Below are 20,555 nucleotides of genomic sequence, written 5' to 3' on the forward strand. Positions count from 1 at the left end.
TACTCTTGCCTGGAAAATCCCATGGATGGAGGAGCCTGGTAGGCTGCAGTCCATGGGTTCGCTAAGAGTCGGACACGACTGAGCGACTTCACTTTCACTTTTCACTTTCATGCACTGGAGAAGGAAATGGCAACCCACTCCAGTGTTCTTGCCTGGAGAATCCCAGGGACAGGGGAGCCTGGTGGGCTGCCGTCTATGGGGTCGCACAGAGTTGGACACAACTGAAGTGACTTAGCAGCAGCACGCTGAAGATATTGGATGGAAGCAAAGGCTCTAGTATAAACCAAATAATAAAGACTGAAATTCTGAGGAGTAAGTCGGTGATTTCAAGGTTTATTAATAAAAAAAAAATAATAACACACATCTCATCTTTCTCAAAGATTCTGATATACTTTTCTTCCTTACCACTGACTATTCTTATCTTGCTGGGAAGATTTTGTCCAAGTTTTATTTTCTGTAGGTTGTATTATGAAAGTAATAGAGATTAAAATTTTTTCAAACATAAAATACTCACATTAATATGCTTTAAAGAAGTCCTCTGCCCCACCCTGAAAATTTGGATGTGTTTTTTAAAAAGTCATGCCCATCTTTCCTGACCTCTTATATACTCAAAAAATTGAAAATGCTTGGACAAAAGTTTGAAATGTATGGAGACAAAGTTGACAATTTTTGCAGTGAAGGTGTTGAAGCAAGATATGCACAGCTCATTACAGGACAGATTGCACAGGACAGACTTGAGGTTGAATGCATCAAGAATACATACTGTTCTTTATAAAAAGGGTTGATGGATTAAGAAATGTTTCTGTCCATAGCTCGGCACAGGGCATCCTCGGCCTCATGACTCCTCAGGGTGTACACCACAGGCTTCAGTAGTGGGGTGATGACACTGTAGGTCACTGAGATCAGCTGAGCCTCATCCTTGCTGTTCTCTGACTTGGGCTTGAGGTAGGCAATGGAGGCACAGCCATAGTGGACAATGACCACAGTCAGGTGGGAGGCGCAGGTGGCAAAGGCCAACTTCTGGCCTTCAGTTTAGGTGATCTAGAGGATGGTGGAGATGATGAGAATATAGGAGGTGAAGCCCAGGCCCATGATGACCAGGATCACAGATACACTGACAACAAAATCGATGATCTCATTGACAGTGGTATCTATTCAGGAGAATTTTATGACAGGGAGAGTGTCACAGAAGAAATGACCAACCACCCTGTGACAGAAGGGTAAAGTAAATATGGATATTGGACAGCTGCCATGGCCAAGCCAAGGCTGCAGTCTCCACCCATCAGTTGGATGCACACCCTCTTGCTCATGATGAGTGTGTATCTCAAAGGGTTGCAGATGACCACGTAGTGGTCATACCCCTTCCCCATGAGCAGAAAGCAGTTGTTGAAGGGTAAGGTAAGAAAGAAGAATATTCGAATGGTACAGCCTGCCAGGGAGATTGGCTGGTTCTGGGCTATGAGGTCAGAAAGCGTGCGTGGAATTGTGACCAGTGTGTATATGGCCTTTGAACTGGCCAGCATTCTTAGGAAGAAGTGCCTGAGAGTGTGGAGGTGATGATCAATGCGGATGATGCTCACAATGATGGCATTGCCAGCCAAGGGTAATGTACAGGATGAGAAAAACCATGAAGAGCGTAATCTGGTGTTCATGGAATGTGGAGAAGCCTAGGAAAATGAACTCTGTCACTTCTGTGAGGTTTTTTTCTCTGCATTCTTCAGTTTCAGTGTCTGAGAGCAATGCAGGGAGTCAACATCGAGAAATTCCCATTTTGGTGTGGACACTAGAACAGGGATAGAGAGAAGGGTGTAGAGGACAGACAGATCTGCACACGTGAGTCGATTTCCTCACTGTATGATCAGTAGGTAGGGTGCTGGCACAGCTTTATGGCTTCTTTAGCCCCCTCCCTTTTCCCAGTTTTTGCTGTCTCCTTTATCTTTTGTTAAGCCTCTAAGGAATGACCAATATGTGGGACTACTGCACACATTCTTTCAAGTTCTTATCCTGAATATGTTGTTTTTGTAGAGAGTGGATGAAAGACTGTTTTTTTTTTTTAATTTTATTTTATTTTTAAACTTTACATAATTGTATTAGTTTTGCCAAATATCAAAATGAATCCGCCACAGGTATACATGTGTTCCCCATCCTGAACCCTCCTCCCTCCTCCCTCCCCATACCATCCCTCTGGGTCGTCCCAGTGCACTAGCCCCAAGCATCCAGACTGTTTTGTTTTAATGATGTGTAAGCCACAGTACCCTTGAGTGTACACATCCTAGCTTTGCCTTTCTCTTCTAGGGAAAGTATGAGAAGTTGGGAAAACAAAATGGAGATGAGAGAGTTAGACTTACTGAATTAAAAATCACTGGTGCCACTTAGGAGAAATTTCTGAGAACAGTGTACAGAATTAATCTCAGGAGAGCTGGTCTTTAGGGACACATTAGCAAGAGTGAAGATGAAGGATTTGGGGCTCAGCCCAGACGGTCTAGGTGAGACAAACTGTTGGCAAAGTTGCTTTGTTGTGAAAGTAACAACAGGGATTTGAGGGTTTAGGGGTGGGTAAACTAAGGAGAAGGCAATGGCAACCCACTCCAGTCCTCTTGCCTGGAAAATCCCATGGGCGCAGGGCTTCAGTCTGTGGGGTTGTGAAGAGTTGGACACGACTGAGTGACTTCACTTTCACTTTTCACTTCCATGCATTGGAGAAGGAAATGGCAACCCACTCCAGTGTTCTTGCCTGGAGAATCCCAGAGACGGGGGAGCCTGGTGGGCTGCCATCTATGGGGTCGCACAGAGTCGGACACAATTGAAGTGACTTAGCAGCAAACTAAGGAGAAAAGGGGAAATTGCTGGAAAAGAGAGGAGGATCAGCAACATGTCAGAAGGCTGGACCTTGAATGAAAGAAATAGCAATTTCTTTTTGGCAGAGGGACTTAAAAACAAAAACATTGTAATAATTGATTTAAAATTGCTTGCTAACTTATATTTTTATTGCTCAATTGCTAAGTTTTGTCTGACTCTGTGGCCCCATGGACTGCAGCATGTCAGGCTTCCTGGTCCTCTGCTGTCTCCTGGAGTTTGCCCAATTTCATATCCATTGACTTGGTGATGCTACCTAATCATCTCATCCTCTGCCACCCTCTTCTCCTTTTGCTAAACAATGTTGTGTTGTAAAGTTTCCCAAGAGCCCTAAACCTTCGTTTAGAGTTGTCATGCGTACAGTCTTGAGTTAGTGGTATTTGGAAAGTGGAGACAGGTGGGTGATGGCCATGCAGAAAAAGGGTACCATGTGCAAGAGGTGAAATCCAGAGGCAGGAAGAAAAACTTCTTGCTGGTAATAACTGGAAGGAACACAAGGACCTCTCTTGTTCTGTTCTACCTTGCAAGCACACACGGTATTTCCTGGAAATTTGGTGAGGGACTCTGGGATTGGCACCATATTTCAAATGGTAGTTTGAACCACTTTCCACAAGGAACAAGGTCATACGAGCAAGCTGGAGGATTTGGGAAAATCTAGAAAACTTCCACTAGCAATCTAGGAATCTATATTCTTAGTGAATCTTTCCTGGGAATCTAGGGAGCACAATACAGAAAATGTGGATATTCTGGAAAGTACTCCATCACGGAAAAGAAGGAGGCAGACATTTAGAGTAGAAATGAGGGGGACTTCCTTGGTGATCCAATGGTTAGGTGATCCAATGCAGAGGACATGGGTTTGTTCCCTGATCTGGGAACTTAAGATCCCACATGCTGTGCGACAACTAAGTCTGTGAGCTGCAAGAGAGCCTGTTTGCTGATACCACATGCCACAACGCTGATCCCACGTGCTGCAGCTAAGACCCGACACGGTCAAAATAAATATTAACAAAATAGAGTAGAAATGAGTGTGCCACTAAATAAAGTAACTTGTATTAAAAAGGCTGCTGAGATACCAATTGGCTAGATAGAGATGAAAGAGAATGCCAGTGCAAGTCTAGGCTTTTCAGGAAGAATGAGAGTTATACAGCTGTGGCTCCTTAAAGGAAAAATTCAGTTCATCAGTCATGGTAGCCACATTTCAAGTACGAAAAAGGAACATGTGACTCGTGGCTACTCTGTTGGGCAGCACGCATATCAAACATTTCCTTCCTTGGTGAAAGTTGTGACGAACACTGCTGCTTGGTGCATTACCGTAGACAGACATGTGGAATGCATGAAAAGCAAAAAAAAAAAAAAAAAAAAGCTATTTAAGGAACAATAACATGGTGTGCTGCCATATGGTTAAAAATGTGTGTGTGTGTGTGTGAATGCATATTTTTATATATGCAAGATGTCTGAAAGAATATATAGCTGATATTATGGGTTAACCATTATGTTCGAGTAGGGATGAGATTATATGAAACTTTTTTAATGGCTGTATTGACAATGAAGATTATGGGCCTTATTTTAAATTATTTTAACTCTGAGTATAAAACTATAGCTCATAGTATGGAGAAGGTAAAGGAGGATAACAGCTGAAAACAGATATTAAATCAAGTAAGAAAGAGGTCACTGGTGATGTACAGGCCAATTTCAGTAGAGTCATGGATTGGAAAGCCAGGTTACAGGGGGGTAACAGAACTTTTAACGTGTCATAGATAATAACATCAGATCTTATGTGCTTTCTCCCTTTCCTGATGAACCCATTGCAATGAGTTACAAAAAATAGTTAAGGAGGTATTGAGCCAGCAAAGCTGCAGGCATATTTGGAGCCAGAGAAGAAAAAGACAATAGTAAGCTGAATTGAGTTGAAAGAGAAAGAGAAGAGAAAAGAAAAAAAAAATCCCAAGAGTCTTTAGGGCCTGAAAAGTACTGCTTTCATCCCAAATCAGCCAGATTTGTTGTTAAGCATGCCTCAGGTAATTATAAAGTTACCTTCTTCAAAGAAATTATAAAGTTATAAAGAGGATGGCTGATGACCAGGGAATGTGGCCCAGGTATATAAGCCCAGGAGAAAAAAGAGAGGGGAGAAATAAGTTTATTGCCTTTGGTGCACATTTGAATTGGATTGCACAGACAATGAAAGACTATCTTAAGGCAGGATATTCTTAGAACGTGGCAAAAAAATGCAAAAAGAAGGCCAGATCAAGACGTGTGGGAGTATATAATGCAAATGTTCAATGCAAATGTTCAAAGCAGTGTTCTTTCCATGTTGCGTTTATTTAGAGGCAAGGTGCACAGTAGGCGAGGGAAGAGTGAAGCCCTGTCGCTAGAGGGAGCTGTCACTTCTGCTGCCTAGTAACTCAAGAACAGCCCAAGCCTCAACATTCCCTTCAGACCAAATGAACAAATAGTGCTGCACTAACTGGGATTCACCCTCCATAAAGTGCAGGCTTCTCTGTGACTCAAACAGTAAAGAATGTGGCTGCAGTAAGGGAGACCTGGGTTCAGTCTCTGGGTTGGGAAGATCCCCTGTAGGAGGGCATGGCAACCCAACTTCAGTACTCTTGCCTGGAGAATCCCCTTGGACAGAGGAGCCTGGTGGGCTACAGTCCATGGGGTCACAAAGAGTTGGACACAACTGAGCGACTGAGCACAGCAGTGGCTTCCCTGTTGGCTCAGACAGTAAAGAATCTGCCTGCAATGTAGGAGACCTGGGTTCAATCCCTGGGTCGGAAAGATCCCTTAGAGAAGGAAATGGCAACCTACTCCAGTATTCTTGCCTGGGGAATTCCATGGACAGAGGCTACAGTCCACGGGATCGAAAAGAGTCAGACATGACTGAACGACTGAGCACAGTGTACTTTGGTGACTGGCTGTACTTCCTAGGCTGAGTGTCATATGCTCATCACACTTGGAATGTTTTTCCAAGCGTTCTTCCCAATGATTGTTCTCCATTTCAGGAGTTCTAGGGTGTGGTCACTCCATCTTGTCACATCTTCAGGGATGTTGTAGCATGAAGGAATGAAATGGAAGATGAAGGGCAGTTGCTTCCTATCTCATTTTTAACCTGTCTTTTTAAAAAGCACAATCCAAAATTGTTACTGTAAAGATAGGTGTTGTTGAAATAACCAGCAGAGGGCTGTTAACTGCCTCTGGAGGTGAGGGAGGCCCCAGTGAAGGAGATGGGGAAGTATGGGACGTGGGAGTAAATCACATTGCATTCTTGCCTGGAGTCAATTCAGTGAACAATCCCCAGTGTTTGCCTTGGGAGGGGAGAAGTTGCAGAGGGCACCATGGTGCTGAAGTGGTGTGTGGAATGGGGGCGTTGATTATACCAGTGGAGAATGGCTGGGTTGCGTTCTCAGCAGTTAAAACAGGTGTCAGTGAACTTAAGGATACTTTTAGCACCAGATGATCATCCCCTTTCTTCATCCTGGTTGCTCTTGTGAGCCAGCCCAGCCAGAGTGACTGCAGCTGGGCACTGGAGCAGCAGCCGTTCTACCATCCAAATCTGGGTCCTCTCTGCGCCTGAACCCTAGGGGCGTTTCTGTGTAAGTGACACGCTAGCAGACAATCTCAAAAGCACAGTATAGAACAGAAAGGAGCTTTCAAAATGATTTAAACACTCCAGAAGGACAAAAACCCTGTGGGGGAGTAAGGATACTGAAATGTGCTCATGCATCAAAATTTTAGTCATGAAGCTGAAATTCTGACTAGAGGAAAAAGAAAAATAAGATAGAGGGGAAAAGCACAATTTGAGGGTGTAAAGGAAATACCATTTGCAAAGGGAAGAAATTATGACAAAACCCATGGATTCTTAAAAATATCTAGATCTTTATAAGCAAAATCTGTGCCTAGAAACCGAATCTGTGTTTAAAAAAATAAACTATGCAAGGTAGGCTAAGTCTCTATAATTGTATTTTGAGTTAAAAGGAGTCGTGCTGCTAAAAAAAAAAAACAAACAAAAAAAACAAAAAAAACGATGTTGTCTTTTGCCAGGCTTTCCATCTTGTCCTGTCCTTTCTTTTCCTTTCATTAAAGAAAATAGATGTAGGGTGCCAGGAATGGAGGAGCTGACTTCTTAAGAAACTGATGATTATGTGAACTATTTGAATAAACAAGAGAGTGATGACTTTTCTTTGGGACAGAAGCCTTCCCATACCCAGAAGAATCCACCCCCTTACCTTCTTGAGTCTGTAGAATCTGCCTGTGCTCTTTTCTGGTTATAGGGCATAGCAGGCAATTATGACTTATTTACAAGAAGTCACTGCAATGCCAAGAAAACTGATTGTCATTTTTTGCAAGAATAAATAATAGAACCAGGGTGTCCTGCATTTCTGGCAGATTCTTTACCACCTGAGCTTCCAAGGAAGCCCTAGTAGAATCTTAATATCATACAAAACTCAGTCTTATTAGGGTCTAGGTCAGCCTTACTACATTATTAGATCACTCACAGTAAATTGCACTTTGGCTGAAGCATAAGGTGACACATTCGCACTGAGCAAATCTGACCTTCAAGGTCCCTTTAAAGTCTGATTTGACGGGGACTCTCAGGAGAATTCCTGTTGTCTAGCTCTTGTCTCCTGGGTTTATTTGCCAAGAGACTTACTGCGTATCCCATGGGTCTGAATGGAGTCAGAATTCTAAAATGAGCCCGGATATCTCATACAATTGGATCATGCCGGGAACACTGGGTAAGCTCTGGTCTCACATGGCCTGACTTTTTCTTTTTCTCCTGGAGAAAAATTGCTCACCTCAGACAAAGATGTGTTGAATGTCACATGGCACTGTCTTCTGTTCTTTTGAATCTACGTTAGTGTGTTGCCCCTGCTTAGTTACTCTCAATGAAAATGCACTTGTATAAAAGTCAGATGTGATGACCCTCAATGTCTATGTGAAGAGCTTTACCCTATTTCTGCTACTAACAGGGGACGTACATGGGTTTGGTTAGGTAAGGGGTAGGTTTGGGAGCAGAGGCTGAAAACAGAGAATGAATTTTTCTGTTTGTAGGAATATACCAAGAAGTTAAGGCAGATGATCTAAAGATTTAGGTAGTAAGTCTCAGTTTCTTTTACATCATAGGTGACACTTAGCACTTGTTGTTCAGTTGCTATATTGTGTCCGACTCTTTGTGACCCCATGAACTGCGGTGTGCCAGGCTTCCTTGTCTTTCACTATCTCCTGGAGTTTGCTCACATTCATGTCCATTGAGTTGGTGATGCTATCTAACCAATCTCATCCTCTGTTGTCCTCTTCTTTTGCCTTCAATCTTTCCCAGCATCAGGGTCTTTTCCAATGAGTCAGCTCTTTGCATCAGGTGGCCAAAGGATTGGAGCATCACCATCAGTCCTTACAATGTATATTCAGGAAATCTTTAAGACTGACTGGTTTTATCTCCCTGCTGTCCAAAGGACTCTCTCAAGAGTCTTCTCCAAGCACCATGATTTTAAAGCATCAATTCTTTGGCACTTACCCTTCTTTATGGTCCACCTCTCACATCCATACATGACTGTTGGAAAAAACCATAGCTTTGACTATATGGACTTCTGTTGGCAAAGTGATGTCTTTGCTTTTTAATACACTGTCTAGGTTTGTCATAGCTTTCTGCACTTACATGGTGCTGGAACATGTACTGAGTAGGTGTTGTGTTATCAATTCTGATCCTCACAAGAACCCCATGAGGTTACCATGAGAGGTTGGTGTAGCAGCTAGAGCTCTGGAGCTCTGGATGAAATATTTGCCTTTGCCTCCTTGCTCCAGACACAGGTGGATCAGCCCTGTGTAGACTATGGACCTTAGTGTAACTTACCAGTAACATTAGATTAGTTTTGTTTTGGATCCTGTGGTTGTATGTGACATGATGTGTGTGCTTGATTACTGTCCCAGTGTATGATGGAATCCCTGAGCATCTCCCATATTGAACTCACAGAAGAATGGTTACAGCGAGAAAAAACTTAGATGGAAAATTCTGGAACACAAATGCAGTCTAGTTTATAAGTTAATCAGCTATTTAGTCATATTTCCAGGTGGTACTAGTGGTAAAGAACTCATATGCAAATGCAGGAGATGTTACGAGACAAGGGCTGGGTTGGGAAGATCCCCTGGAGGAAGGCATGGGAACCCACTCTAGTATTTTTGCAAGAAGAATCCCATGGACAGAGGAGCCTGGTGAATGATGGTCCATAGGGCTGCAAAGTCAGACAAGACTGAATTGACTTAGCATGACAACATGGTAAGAATTAAAGGTGACTGAGATCATGTTTCAGCTTTCCTTCTCTTCTTTGAGTGTTCTTGGACACCTGTTCTTTCTAAATAAGAGGAAGTACCATGAATGCCTAGAAAGTCTCCATGTTGCTCTTCTAAGGTGACTACATACTGATGCTTTCTAGTGAAGAAAAGAGAAAATCTTTTCTTAAAATCCTCACTCTGAGCTAAGGCATATCCCAAGCCCAAGCAGACCTCATTGCTTTAACCTCAGAGCTCTCCATGAAGTTTCCCATATAAAACACAGAGAAAGTTGCAAACACTCTCATTAAGGAAAACTCCTTTATAGAGTCTTCCGGTTATGACCAGCCCTGGGGCCGTGTTGTTGAAAGCTTCAGCCTACTTTATTGTGTCTGTGCCTGCCTCTGTGTCCATCCTGGGTGAATGGACATGAGTTAGAAGTAATCACTTGGGAAAAAAGAAAAGTGAAAAAAATAAGTAATCACTTGGCTATTCTGAAGCTCTACTGGATGCTGTCTTTCTGACTTCCCTTCGATTCACGCTCTGTTATCTGTGGGCAAAGCCTGCCTTATTTCTCATATGCAGCCAAACTTTCTTTGGAGTCCTTGCTTCTCTGAGAAGGGAATTCATATCTGTTGAGGATATGCCAAACCCTCTGCTCCATAGTTTTAATAATAATGAAGATAACTACTAATAATAGCATCTGATAATTATTTTGTAGTGTTGTAATTGGGATGCCTGTTGCTGTGCTAAGAGTTGTATCTTAAAGAGATAAGCTGAGACCAGTTAATGGGGGGTATGTCAAAGGGTTTAAGTTACATTCTGCGTGAAGTGGGGATCCATGGAAGGCTTTTCAACTGGGAATTCATGTGAGCAAGATTCTTGATGACTTTAGGACAGTTTTATGGAAATCAGTCATTGTACGGTACCACTGGGATTTTTGAGGGGAAAAAAAAAAAGGCAGGCTTGCCTTTACCCAAAATGATCCAGACTCTTAAACATTTTTAGTTTTCATTCCTGCTGGTTCTAATTTTTTTTTCCCCATCTCATTACTTGCTATCAAGTTCTCAACTGTTGCTTGCTTATCTCATTATAGTTGTCTTCTTGGCAGAAGCTCAGACCTCTTTTTGATTTTGTAGCTAGAAAACCAAATAGAAGGATTTCTGTTGCAACTCCACATGAATTTCGAATTGTTAATGCAATGATTATTAGTAGCATGTAAGTGTTGCTACTGACCATACTCATTGAGTGCTCTGACATATCTTTTTAGTTACTTAAAGATTTCCCTCCTCATAACTTGCAGGCTGATTTTTCTGGTTAATTAAACAATTTTCAAATAAGTAGATATAAGAGAAAATGTTTGGGACTATGACAAGCACTAAACAAATGCAGGTGGCATAATACATTTTTTAATTAGGCATACTTGTAGATGGGAAATTCAAAGAAGAAAGAGCTACCGATCTACAATTTAGTGTCCAGTTGCTTTAAGCAGAACTCTTGGGTATTGGTTGTTTCATTTTCAAGTGCTTTTGTTGATTCCAGACCTCAGCCCCACACCATGGGCTTGACAATAACATAGCCTTTGGTTTCATATTTCAAAGCCTGCCAGTCCAGGATGGTGGGACTGATGGACGAGGAACCCTGGTACACAAATAAGATTTCTTCCGGCGACAGGACAGAGTCCCACATGTATAAATCCCCAATCTCTCCCATAAAGGACTGGTTCTTATCAAACCCTCCTCCATAGGAATCCTGCTCTTGTCCCAGGACAATCTTGGGGTGAGCTCCCACAGCATAACCCTGTTTCAGGCCCCTTTTCACCAGTGGCTTCCCATTGACCCAGAATTCGGCAATGCCTGTGGAAGACTCCCAGCTGGTACAGATGTGCACTGGGCTGGGGAACTCCTCGGTAGCTCTAAAAGTAACTTTGGTTTTTCCAATGTATAGACTGTACTCTCCAATTCTGTTTTTAAAAACTAGTAGCTCATTATCCTTGCCTTGGATGCTGTAGGAGAAGAGGCTGTAGGCCCGGGAGAGATCGCTATAGGCTCGGAGACACAAGGTCAAGTTCTTCAGAGGTTTCTCCAGCTTTGTGATCAGGGTCACATGGTCAATGGAAGATTCTCTAGGGAACACAAATACCTTCCCTTTGAGGTCTGTGGACAGACAGGGAGAAATAGAGTGACCTTGACTATAAATGCAGGAGAAAAAGAACATTCAATCTTTTCTCATCTCATGTTCCTGGATCATACCCTGACCACCCTACCTGTCTGAGCAAAGGCTTCTGGGAGGATGACGAGGACAGAGACCCAAGACATCAGCTTGTTCATGTTCTTGGCCTGGGGCTGGTATAGCAGCAGCAATGACCAGGATGAGGGTACAGAGAGCACGGCGGTTGTTCACCCAGTTTCTGAGCTTCACATTCTTAGATCTCAGGCACTTCAGGGTTTATATGCACCTCCAGGTGCAGATGGGGGTGGAGAGCACCAGTAATGTGTGAGTGATTTTCCAGGCCTGCCCTCTGATGCCAACAGCCAGACCTATTGGTGGGGAAGGAAGAGCTGGAAAATCAATTGGGAGTTACTTATTAGATATGGGGGAGCTCCACCCCACTGTGACCCAGATTCTGGTGCTGGGAGAGAGTGGGGTGGAGAGTAGTGTTATGGAAGAGATGAGAGGCCATGCTGGGCACGTCAGGAGGGCCTGACTTCACTCTTCAGGGGTCCCTCAGTCTGATGGCCCTGTGTCTTCTGCTTGTGGATATTCTGGGGTTCTGATTTCTACTGAAGACCTTGGAATCTCTTCATCTTTGATTAATTCCATATTTACTGCTAAGGGGAGTGAGAGCATTAGAGTATCTGTATTTTCTGTCTCCCTGAAGATTAGTCCTTTCAGTCTCTGTCACTCAGCTCTGTTTCTTCTTTTGATTATCATGGTGTTTCTTTTTTTTTTTTAAATTAAGTTTTATTGGCGTATATTTGATTAACAATGTTGTGTTAATTTCTGCTGTACAGCCAAGTGAATCAGTTATAGATATACATATATTCACTCCTTTTTAGATTTTATTCCCATATAGGTTATTACAATGTACTGAGTAGAGTTCCCTGCTCTATATGGTAGGTTCTTATTAGTTATCTGTTTTATATATAGTAGTATGTATACTTCAATCCCAATCCCCTAGTTTATCGCCCCAACTCCTTCCCTCTTGGAAACTCTAAGTCTGTTTTCTACAACTGTGACTTATATCTGTTCTGTAAGTAAGTTCATCTGTACCATTGTTTTGGATTCCACATATAAGTGGAATGATATTGATTCCACTTATATGGTATTTGTTTTTCTCTGACTTATTCACTCAGTACGATCATCTCTAGGTCCATCCACGTCACTGTAAATGATTATTTACTTTTTTATGTATTATTTCCTTCTTTTTTATGGCTGACCAATATTCCATTGTGTATGTGTACTATGTCTTCTTTATCCGTCCCTCTATCCGTGGACATTCAGGTTGCTTCTGTGTCCTGGCTATTGTGTAGAATGCTGCAGTGAACGCTGGGGTGCAGGTGTCTTTTCAAATTGTGGTTGTCTCCAGATATATGCCCAGAAGTGGGATTGTTGGATCATATGGCAGTCCTACTTTTAGTTTCAAAAAATTTATTTACTGATTAAGTGATTTTTTTGGACTGTGGTGGGTCTTTGTTGCTGCCCATGGCTTCCTCTAGTTGCAGCTAGTGGGGGCTACTCTGTGTCAGTGTGCGGGTTTCTCACTGCCGTGGATTCTCTTGTTGCAGAGCACAGGCTCTTGGTGCTCAGGCTTCAGCAGTTGTAGCATGTGGGCTCAGTAGTTGTGGCTTGCAGGCTCTAGAGTGCAGGCTCACGAGTTGTGGCCCACAGCTAAGGCCTATGGGATCTTCCTGGACCAGGGATCGAGCCAGTATCCTTTGCATTGCAAGGTGGATTCTTAACCACTGGACCACCAGGGAAACCCTATTTTTAGTTTTTTAAGGAATCTCCACACTTTTCTCTCAGTGGCTGTATCAATTTACATTCCTGCCAACTGTAAGGAGGGTTCCCTTCTCTCCACCCCTGATCAGCATTTGTTGTTTATAGACTTTTTAATGATAGCCATTCTGATTGGTATGAGGTGATGTTTCCTTGTGGTTTTGATTTGCATTTCTCTAATGATTAGTGGTGTTGAGCACCTTTCCATGTGCCTCTTGGCCATTAGTATGTCTTCTTTGGAGAAATGTCTACGTAGACCTGACCAGTTTTTGATTGGGATGTGTGTTGTTTTAACATTGTGCTGCATGAGCTGTTTTTATATTTTGGAGACTAATCCTTCGTTGATCGCTTTGTTTGCAAATATTTTCTCCCATTTTGTGGGATGTCTTTTCATTTTGTTTATGGTTTCCTTTGCTGTGTGAAAGCTTTTAAATTTAGTGGCAGCTGGGCATGGACCTGAAAGTCCAGTACTGTCCAATTTTAGGGCTAGTTAATTCAGCAGGTGAGCGTTTCATACTCCTAGCATATTCCAACTTCCATGGCCACTGTCATGCTTATCATGGTGTTTCTTTATGCCAGACTTTTCCATTCCTCATTGCAACTGATTTTTCTTGTAACCTGTTTACTATTTGCAGAGATGTCAGCATCTCACTTGGTTTTCCTCTCTTCCTCTTTGGGTCCCTGGCCATTGAGGGTTCATTTATGTTAATCTTTGGTGATAACCCCAATAATACATTACACTTACATTTAGTATTAATGCCCAGGCACTACACTAGTCCTGGATGTTGAGTGGTGACCTACCCTGGCACAACCCCAGTGACCTCTATCTTCATCCCCTCTGCTATTACTTAAACTGTTATGCTACTGGCCACCACTCAAACCTGCTCTGCCTCTAAGATATCAAACTAAAGCTCTCCTTTCTCACTGCATTATCTTCCTTTTTTCCTGTCCCTAAATTCTATGGAATCTTCGTGTTCATCCTCTTGTGCAGTCTCTTGTTCATTTCCTCTTCTCTCAGCTTATGGCAGACCTCTGGTCAGCCTTTTTAATGACATAAAAATTGCCACCAAAAACACTCTCTACCAGTGTTCAAATTATCCTTCTACTGCTCAGCTATGGACAGTTCCCACTCTCTCCTTTTTTCTAAGCTAAATCCCAGGTGGTAAAACCTTACATGGCTTGTGGCACAGTAAGGGTTAGTTGGAGTTGGGATTATACACCTTATTGTCTCATAATTAAATGCTTGAAAGCCAGTGCCTTTCACAGTTTGGCTCCATCCTAGGCTTAATCTCTTAATCAAACACTGTTTTCTGGTCAAATACCTCTAATTGCTGTTTTTCATACATACCTGATTTTCCTGATTTCTTTCTAATTTTTTTTTTTTTTTGCTTTCATTTTGTCTTGAATTTTCTTTATCTATCTCTGTTTTGTAAAATCCTAACTACTGTTCAAAATCAGCCTCTAAAGTGATTCATTTCATGAAGATATCCTTGATGTCTCAATTAAACATTATTTCGCCTCTTCCCAACTCCCCATGAGGTTAGGACCAAAGACTTTGGAGTAAAATTTGCTAGTGGTTGACTATTGTGAAAGCTACTCAACCTCTCTGAACCTTCCTTTCCTTTTCTGCAAAACAAAGATAAACCTTTCTACCTCACAGTGTAATTGTGAGCATAAATGAGATATTATAATATGCATAAAGTTCATGGAATGGGGTCTGGATGATTATTGTTGTAATTTTGAAGCTTTATGGATGTCACTGTGTCTTTCCCATATTTATAGATGTTGGTGTATTTATCTCTTGTGCTTAGTCTCTCAGTCATGTCTGACTCTGCAAAACCAGGACTGTAGCCCATTAGGCTCCTTTGTCCACAGAGTGGACATGCCCTTCTCCAGGGGATCTTCCCAACCCAGGGACTGAACCCAGGTCTCCCGCATTTCAGGCAGGATTCTTTACCATCTGAGCCAACAGGGAAGCCCATATTTATCTCTTATCCTCTCTTAATTGAAGCTGAGCATTAGGTCTTATTTATTTCTAGTTCACCCGTTTTACTTAACCATTATTTCTGAACATGGAAGGAACCCAATATATATTAATATTTGTGGAATCATATGATTCAAGCAGGGAGAGGAATTTTTACATAAAACAGTTTAGTAGCAACCAAAACCACGAATCCACTTGAGTAACATAAGAAGATCTGCTGGAAATAGGAAATGGGACGCAACTTTTACTGGGAATCCAGGTACTAGGATCTTCCCCTTCCCATATGTTAGTTAATGTATGCCATGAAATTTAGAGAATATAGCGTTCACCAACTGCTTCTAGTTTTCATCAGAAATTATGAAATATCATTCTGTCAACCAAAGATGGTTTGGAGATCAATGTGGAAGAGTCCCCTCTAATGGGAGATGTGGGTGTGGAGCTGGCCTAGGAATATGGCTACTGGGGTCGAGTGCCAGAGTTTGTAGCTGGATGTGAAAATAGTATGTTCAATCCCTGTAAAGAGACCAGCAGGGCTAGAAAGTAGGTTTCAGAGTAGAACGGGAAAACAGAAGGAGAGGTGGGGCCTGATTCTGTTCTTTAATTTCCTTCTCTGGAATATGTTTCCTAGGCCTTGGAAGAAAACAGCCTGGGCTTCAGTAGTAGTCAAAGTGGAAACTCTGGATTCTTTCTGTTGTAGGAAGGAAGGTCCTGATGTCAGAATATAGGACAATGAATTCTGAGTCTTAGAACTGGGTCGGGTTTTCAAGGTGAACCAATCCCTGTGGTTGCTGAGAGGCTTTTGGGTGCCTTCCTGCCAGTGAAAGTTTAGGTGAGGGATGCTGGTTTCTGTCTGGGTAGCTCTGGAAAGGCTGAGGATAGGGGAGTAAAGATGGAAAGCACTGGAAAGAGGCAGGTCACTGGTGTGCCTCAAGTAGTATTGCCCTGATGCCCTCAGCTGGCACACAATAAAAGGTGTCTTCAGAGAGGATGGGAGAATAGAACACTGGCAGTGCCACAGAAAGGGCATGGCATACACTCAGATCTGCAAAAAGGCAGAGATGTGGCATGTAACTGAAGGTCATGTGTTGTGTGTTAATTGCTCAGTTTTGTTTGATTCTTTGCAACCCCATGAACTGTAGCCCACCAGGCTCCTCTGGGTTACCAAGGGATTAAAAAATACTTGAAAGATACCTTCTAAGGCCTGGGGTATTTATAGAAGACATAAAGTCGCAGTAACCCCTGGGAAAGACTGGAAAGGAAGAGACTGACGGGAGAAAAGAACATGAGGTTGGAGAAGAGTACAGATTTCGGTGTGAATAAAGAATTATTTGCATGTGTTCTGTTGGCTGTAAGGAAACTTAAGGGCTGCATTTGTAGTAGATGAAAAGAGGCAGTGGAGACATTAAGAGCAACTGATTATCATCCTGAGAAGTGATTGAATAAAATCAAAGGTAAACAATTTCAGACTGGTGGCAGGGTCTTACGGTATAAGTAAAAGGGCAAACCTGAGATTAAAAAAAAAAAAAGATAAATAGAATATGGAACTGAATTAGGTTTTACTCTAAATTTCTGATTGCATATAATTTGGAAAAACATGGTCCTTTTAATGCAGATAGAACAATTGCAAGGATGTTCATTTGGAAGAAGTGCAGGGTAAATGATAAGTTTAGTTCCTAAAATGCTAAATTTGAAATGATAGTATGATCTACATATAGAACAGGCCAGTGGAGAATTTGACATATGTGAGTGCCTCTTGGGATTAGAAATACAAGCTTCAGAGGAATCAACATATAAGTGATGATGAAACGAAAATAGATGATCTCTTTCAGTGGAAGGGAGAGGAGAGCAAAGGTCAGGGAACCAAGCACTGATGTGGGGGAGTATTTGCTTTTATGGAGTTGGAAGCAAGAGAAGAGTCAGGGAGAGAGACAAAAAAACACTATTTGACAGAGAGAAGGATGGTGTGTATAGTGTCATGGAAACCAAGTCGGTGCAAGTTTCTAGGAGGCAGTGTCCACTGGTATTAAATGCATCAAATATAAGTAGAAGGGATGCTGGATTTAGCAATAAAAACATCATTGGTGACCTTTGAAAGAGAAATTTCCTTAAAGTGAATGTGGCAGAAGCCAGGTTGCAGGGGATGATGGAGGGAGGAAGGGAGGTCTTCCTTCCCTTAGGAACCTGTGCAGTAATTCTGACAAGGAACAAAAGGAAAGAAGCAAGATTTCTATAGGGGACTTGGGATCCATTGTGTGTTTTCCATGCAGATTATAGAGTGTCTGTTTTTGACAGAGAGGCTATTGTGTTTCTGCTTCTCACCCCATAACATTTCATCCAATGACAGAGAAAAATCAGTGTTCACCTGAGATTATGACTGACCTTTCCACTAAAGAAGCTATTTCAGACTCTAAATGCCAGGCTCCAGGCAGCTGTTGGCTGACTCCTGCCTCCCCTTCCCAATTCTGGCAGCCTCATAAACCCACCTTTTCCTTTCCAAGTCTTGCTGATCTACAGGAGTCTTCCCTTGATCTCAGTTCTCTGTTCCTAGTTTCAGGGTTTGTTGGTAAAAGAAGCTGCCTGATAAATTTGTCATCTCCTATCTACTTTTGGGTTCAGCCCTCTGTCTAGATCAGACTCCCTCAATGAAATCTCATGTCTGAATTCAGATTTCAACTGTCATGCCCCTTCAGAATGTCACAGTATTAATTTCTCGGTCTTTGTCCTTTACATCCCTGAATTATCACTCATTTATTTGGAATCATTCATCTTCATTCTCATATTTATAAAAATACACCTTGATTGATGAAGTGGATTTTTTGATCCATTAGAATTATTTTCTTTCTATTCCTTATTAACCCATTGGCCATAAGCATCTCCTTGCTGTTTGTTCATCATCCCTTTGTGAGTATTGCATCTTGGGGAGGTGCTATGAAAAGAAGAAAAAAAATAATGGCAGGAACTCAGTGTAACTAAGTCTTAAGTCTGTTGAAGAGAAGACTCTCTCTATGAGTGAATGAAGTCACTCAGTCGTGTCCGACTCTTTGCAACCCTGTGGACTGTAGCCCACCAGGCTCCTCCGTCCATGGGATTCTTCAGGCAAGAATACTGGAGTGGGTTGCCATTACCTTCTCCAGGGGATCTTCCCAACCCAGGGACCAAACCCAGGTCTCCTGCGTTGCACGCTTTAACCTCTGAGCCACCTATATAGGAATATATTTCTTAGTCTGCAGTTTTACAGAGAACACACACATTGAGAAAACAGGGGCAGATGTCTCAGGTGGGCGCTGGAAGAGGTCTTACCTAGAGCTGTCTTGTTCTACTCTTGTCATCTTGTTCTGCCCTAAGCCATGTTTCTGCCTAGGACCTAGAGTCCATGTCAAGACAAGAGAATTTGCCCATGGTCAGCCATTTAATTCACATCTGTAAAACTGCAGAATGCGGAGAAAGAGCCTCACAGAAGCTGACAGAGCTCACCTGGCTGGACATCTCCAGCTTTGTGAGTGTTGTTGTGCAGTATCTTCACTTCATCAGGGAACAGCACTGTCCTGGCTCTAACCACATTGGCTATGTCCTGTTTTTTGTCTTCGTCACCACCACCAGCTGTTGTGTGGTCATGTGAAAATCCCTGAGATGTAGAGTCTGTGAACAAGAGGGTGTGTGCCCTGTTGGTGTGTGTTTTATTTAGTATTGGCCCAGGTGTAGTAGTCATCTAGATATCATCTGTGCTCCATTTATACTTCTGTGATGCTAAAGTATATTAAACTTTCCTTTACTGCCACTCCTATCCATGACATAAACCATTTATTTCCCACACCTACATTCAGGTGTTCATGGGCTTGCATCAACGGCCTCATCACTTCCACTATGCTTTGGGTTGCTTCAGCTCAGGGCTTTGCCTCCTGTGCCTCCCATCTCACTGGGGTCATTGTCTGGTGTGGTTGTGCCTCTGTCACTTAACTCGAGCCTGAACTGGTCAATTCAGCAGAAAATAGACCATCTCAGAGGTCTACACCATTGTCATGTGCTGTTGGACCTTGCTGTTTACAGTGTTGGGTACATGGAGGTCAAGGATACCATGTACAGAGTTGTGGACACAAGCATTTCTCAACAGATTGACTCATTTCATCAGGAGACCTTTAGTCCTGGCCAGTGTTTTTTCCTGCTTACAGACATTTCACAGCTCACGAGTAGACCAAATAGAAAGCTGTGTTGTCAGTTGGCTCACAGACTTAGCCTGCTCTTCTACTTATACTCTATAAAGAAGGCAGGAGCCAGGCTTTCTGATCAGGGTGCACATGACTACAGAGACCGTAATACTCCAGGAGACCTTTGATGACTTCTTTTTATGGAGGAGCATGCTAATTGAAAATCCTCCTGGCTTCCACGTCACTTGACCATTTGCTGCTTGGCTTCTGTCCGTGCATGGCTCAGACCTAGCGGCAGTGGCAGCAGTGACTTCAGTTAAAGAACCCCATGGGCCACCCGAGACTCACCCCCCTTCCATGATCGCAGTTATATGATCCTTAATAGGTATTTCAAAAAGACTTTCCTTAACCATCCCTGGTTTGGGAAGATCCCCTGGAGAAAGGAATGGCAACCCACTCTATTATTCTTGCCTGGAGAATCCCATGGACAGAGGAGAGCCTGGTGGACTATAGTCTACGGGGTCACAAAGAGTTGGATACGACTGAGTGACTTTCACTCATTCACTCACTTCCTTAACCATTTGCTGATTGAAAAACAGTTGCAACAAGAGAGATCCTTATTTCCATGAATTCATCCCCACTTAAAGTGTGTATTTAGGTGGAGTATCCTTTAGTTTTATAGGAGGAAAAGTCCCTTTAAAGTGACATTATTATTATAGCCTTGGAAATGGCACAGGGAGAACGGGGGGGGGGGGTGTCTTCTCAAGGATGATGTCTTCATTTACAACTCTTTTAAAAAAGTTTGTCTTCTTGTTCCTCTAAAGCCTTTGAGAATTGTTAATTCCATAGTGGCTATATGGTAGCTATTTGGAGTTCAGTTCAGTTGCTCAGTCATGTACGACTCTTTGTGACACCATGAATCGCAGCACGCCAGGCCTCCCTGTCCATCACCATCTCCCGGAGTTCACTCAAACTCACGTCCATCGAGGAGGTGATGCCATCCAGCCATCTCATCCTCTGTCGTCCCCTTTTCCTCCTGCCCCCAATCCCTCCCAGCATCAGAGTCTTTTCCAATGAGTCAACTCTTCACATGAGGTGGCCAAAGTACTGGAGTTTCAGCTTTAGCATCATTCTTTCCAAAGAAATCCCAGGGCTGATCTCCTTCAGAATGGACTGGTTGGGTCTCCTTGCAGTCTAAGGGACTCTCAAGAGTCTTCTCCAACACTCCAGTTCAAAAGCATCAATTCTTCGGCACTCAGCTTTCTTCACAGTCCAACTCTCACATCCATACATGACCACTGGAA

The 20,555-nt window shown here is 42.6% G+C and overlaps 1 protein-coding gene and 1 pseudogene across 1 annotated transcript; both read right to left on the reverse strand.

Moving 5' to 3' along the window:
• Positions 1-789: 789 nt before the first annotated feature.
• LOC129655868 (putative olfactory receptor 10J6) lies at positions 790-5,853 on the reverse strand (annotated as a pseudogene).
• A 4,815-nt stretch (positions 5,854-10,668) lies between these two features.
• On the reverse strand, positions 10,669-11,453 carry APCS (amyloid P component, serum). The gene is made up of 2 exons (XM_055586742.1): positions 11,390-11,453; positions 10,669-11,279 (listed from the first exon to the last, which is right to left on the reverse strand). The coding sequence occupies exons 1-2, from the start codon at positions 11,451-11,453 to the stop codon at positions 10,669-10,671; spliced, it is 675 nt and encodes a 224-aa protein (XP_055442717.1).
• Positions 11,454-20,555: the final 9,102 nt, after the last annotated feature.

This window comes from Bubalus kerabau, chromosome 6 (genome assembly GCF_029407905.1).
Source record: "Bubalus kerabau isolate K-KA32 ecotype Philippines breed swamp buffalo chromosome 6, PCC_UOA_SB_1v2, whole genome shotgun sequence".
In the NCBI taxonomy this organism is placed as follows: Eukaryota; Metazoa; Chordata; class Mammalia; order Artiodactyla; family Bovidae; genus Bubalus; species Bubalus kerabau.

What these genes read in the sequence shown, in the direction of transcription:
- APCS (XM_055586742.1), bottom strand. Translation starts at nt 11,453, where the DNA reads ATGAACAAGCTGATGTCTTGGGTCTCTGTCCTCGTCATCCTCCCAGAA. An exon ending in AGAAGCCTTTGCTCAGACAG is followed by an intron (nt 11,280 to 11,389) that starts GTAGGGTGGTCA and finishes GTCTGTCCACAG; the next exon opens with ACCTCAAAGGGAAGGTATTT.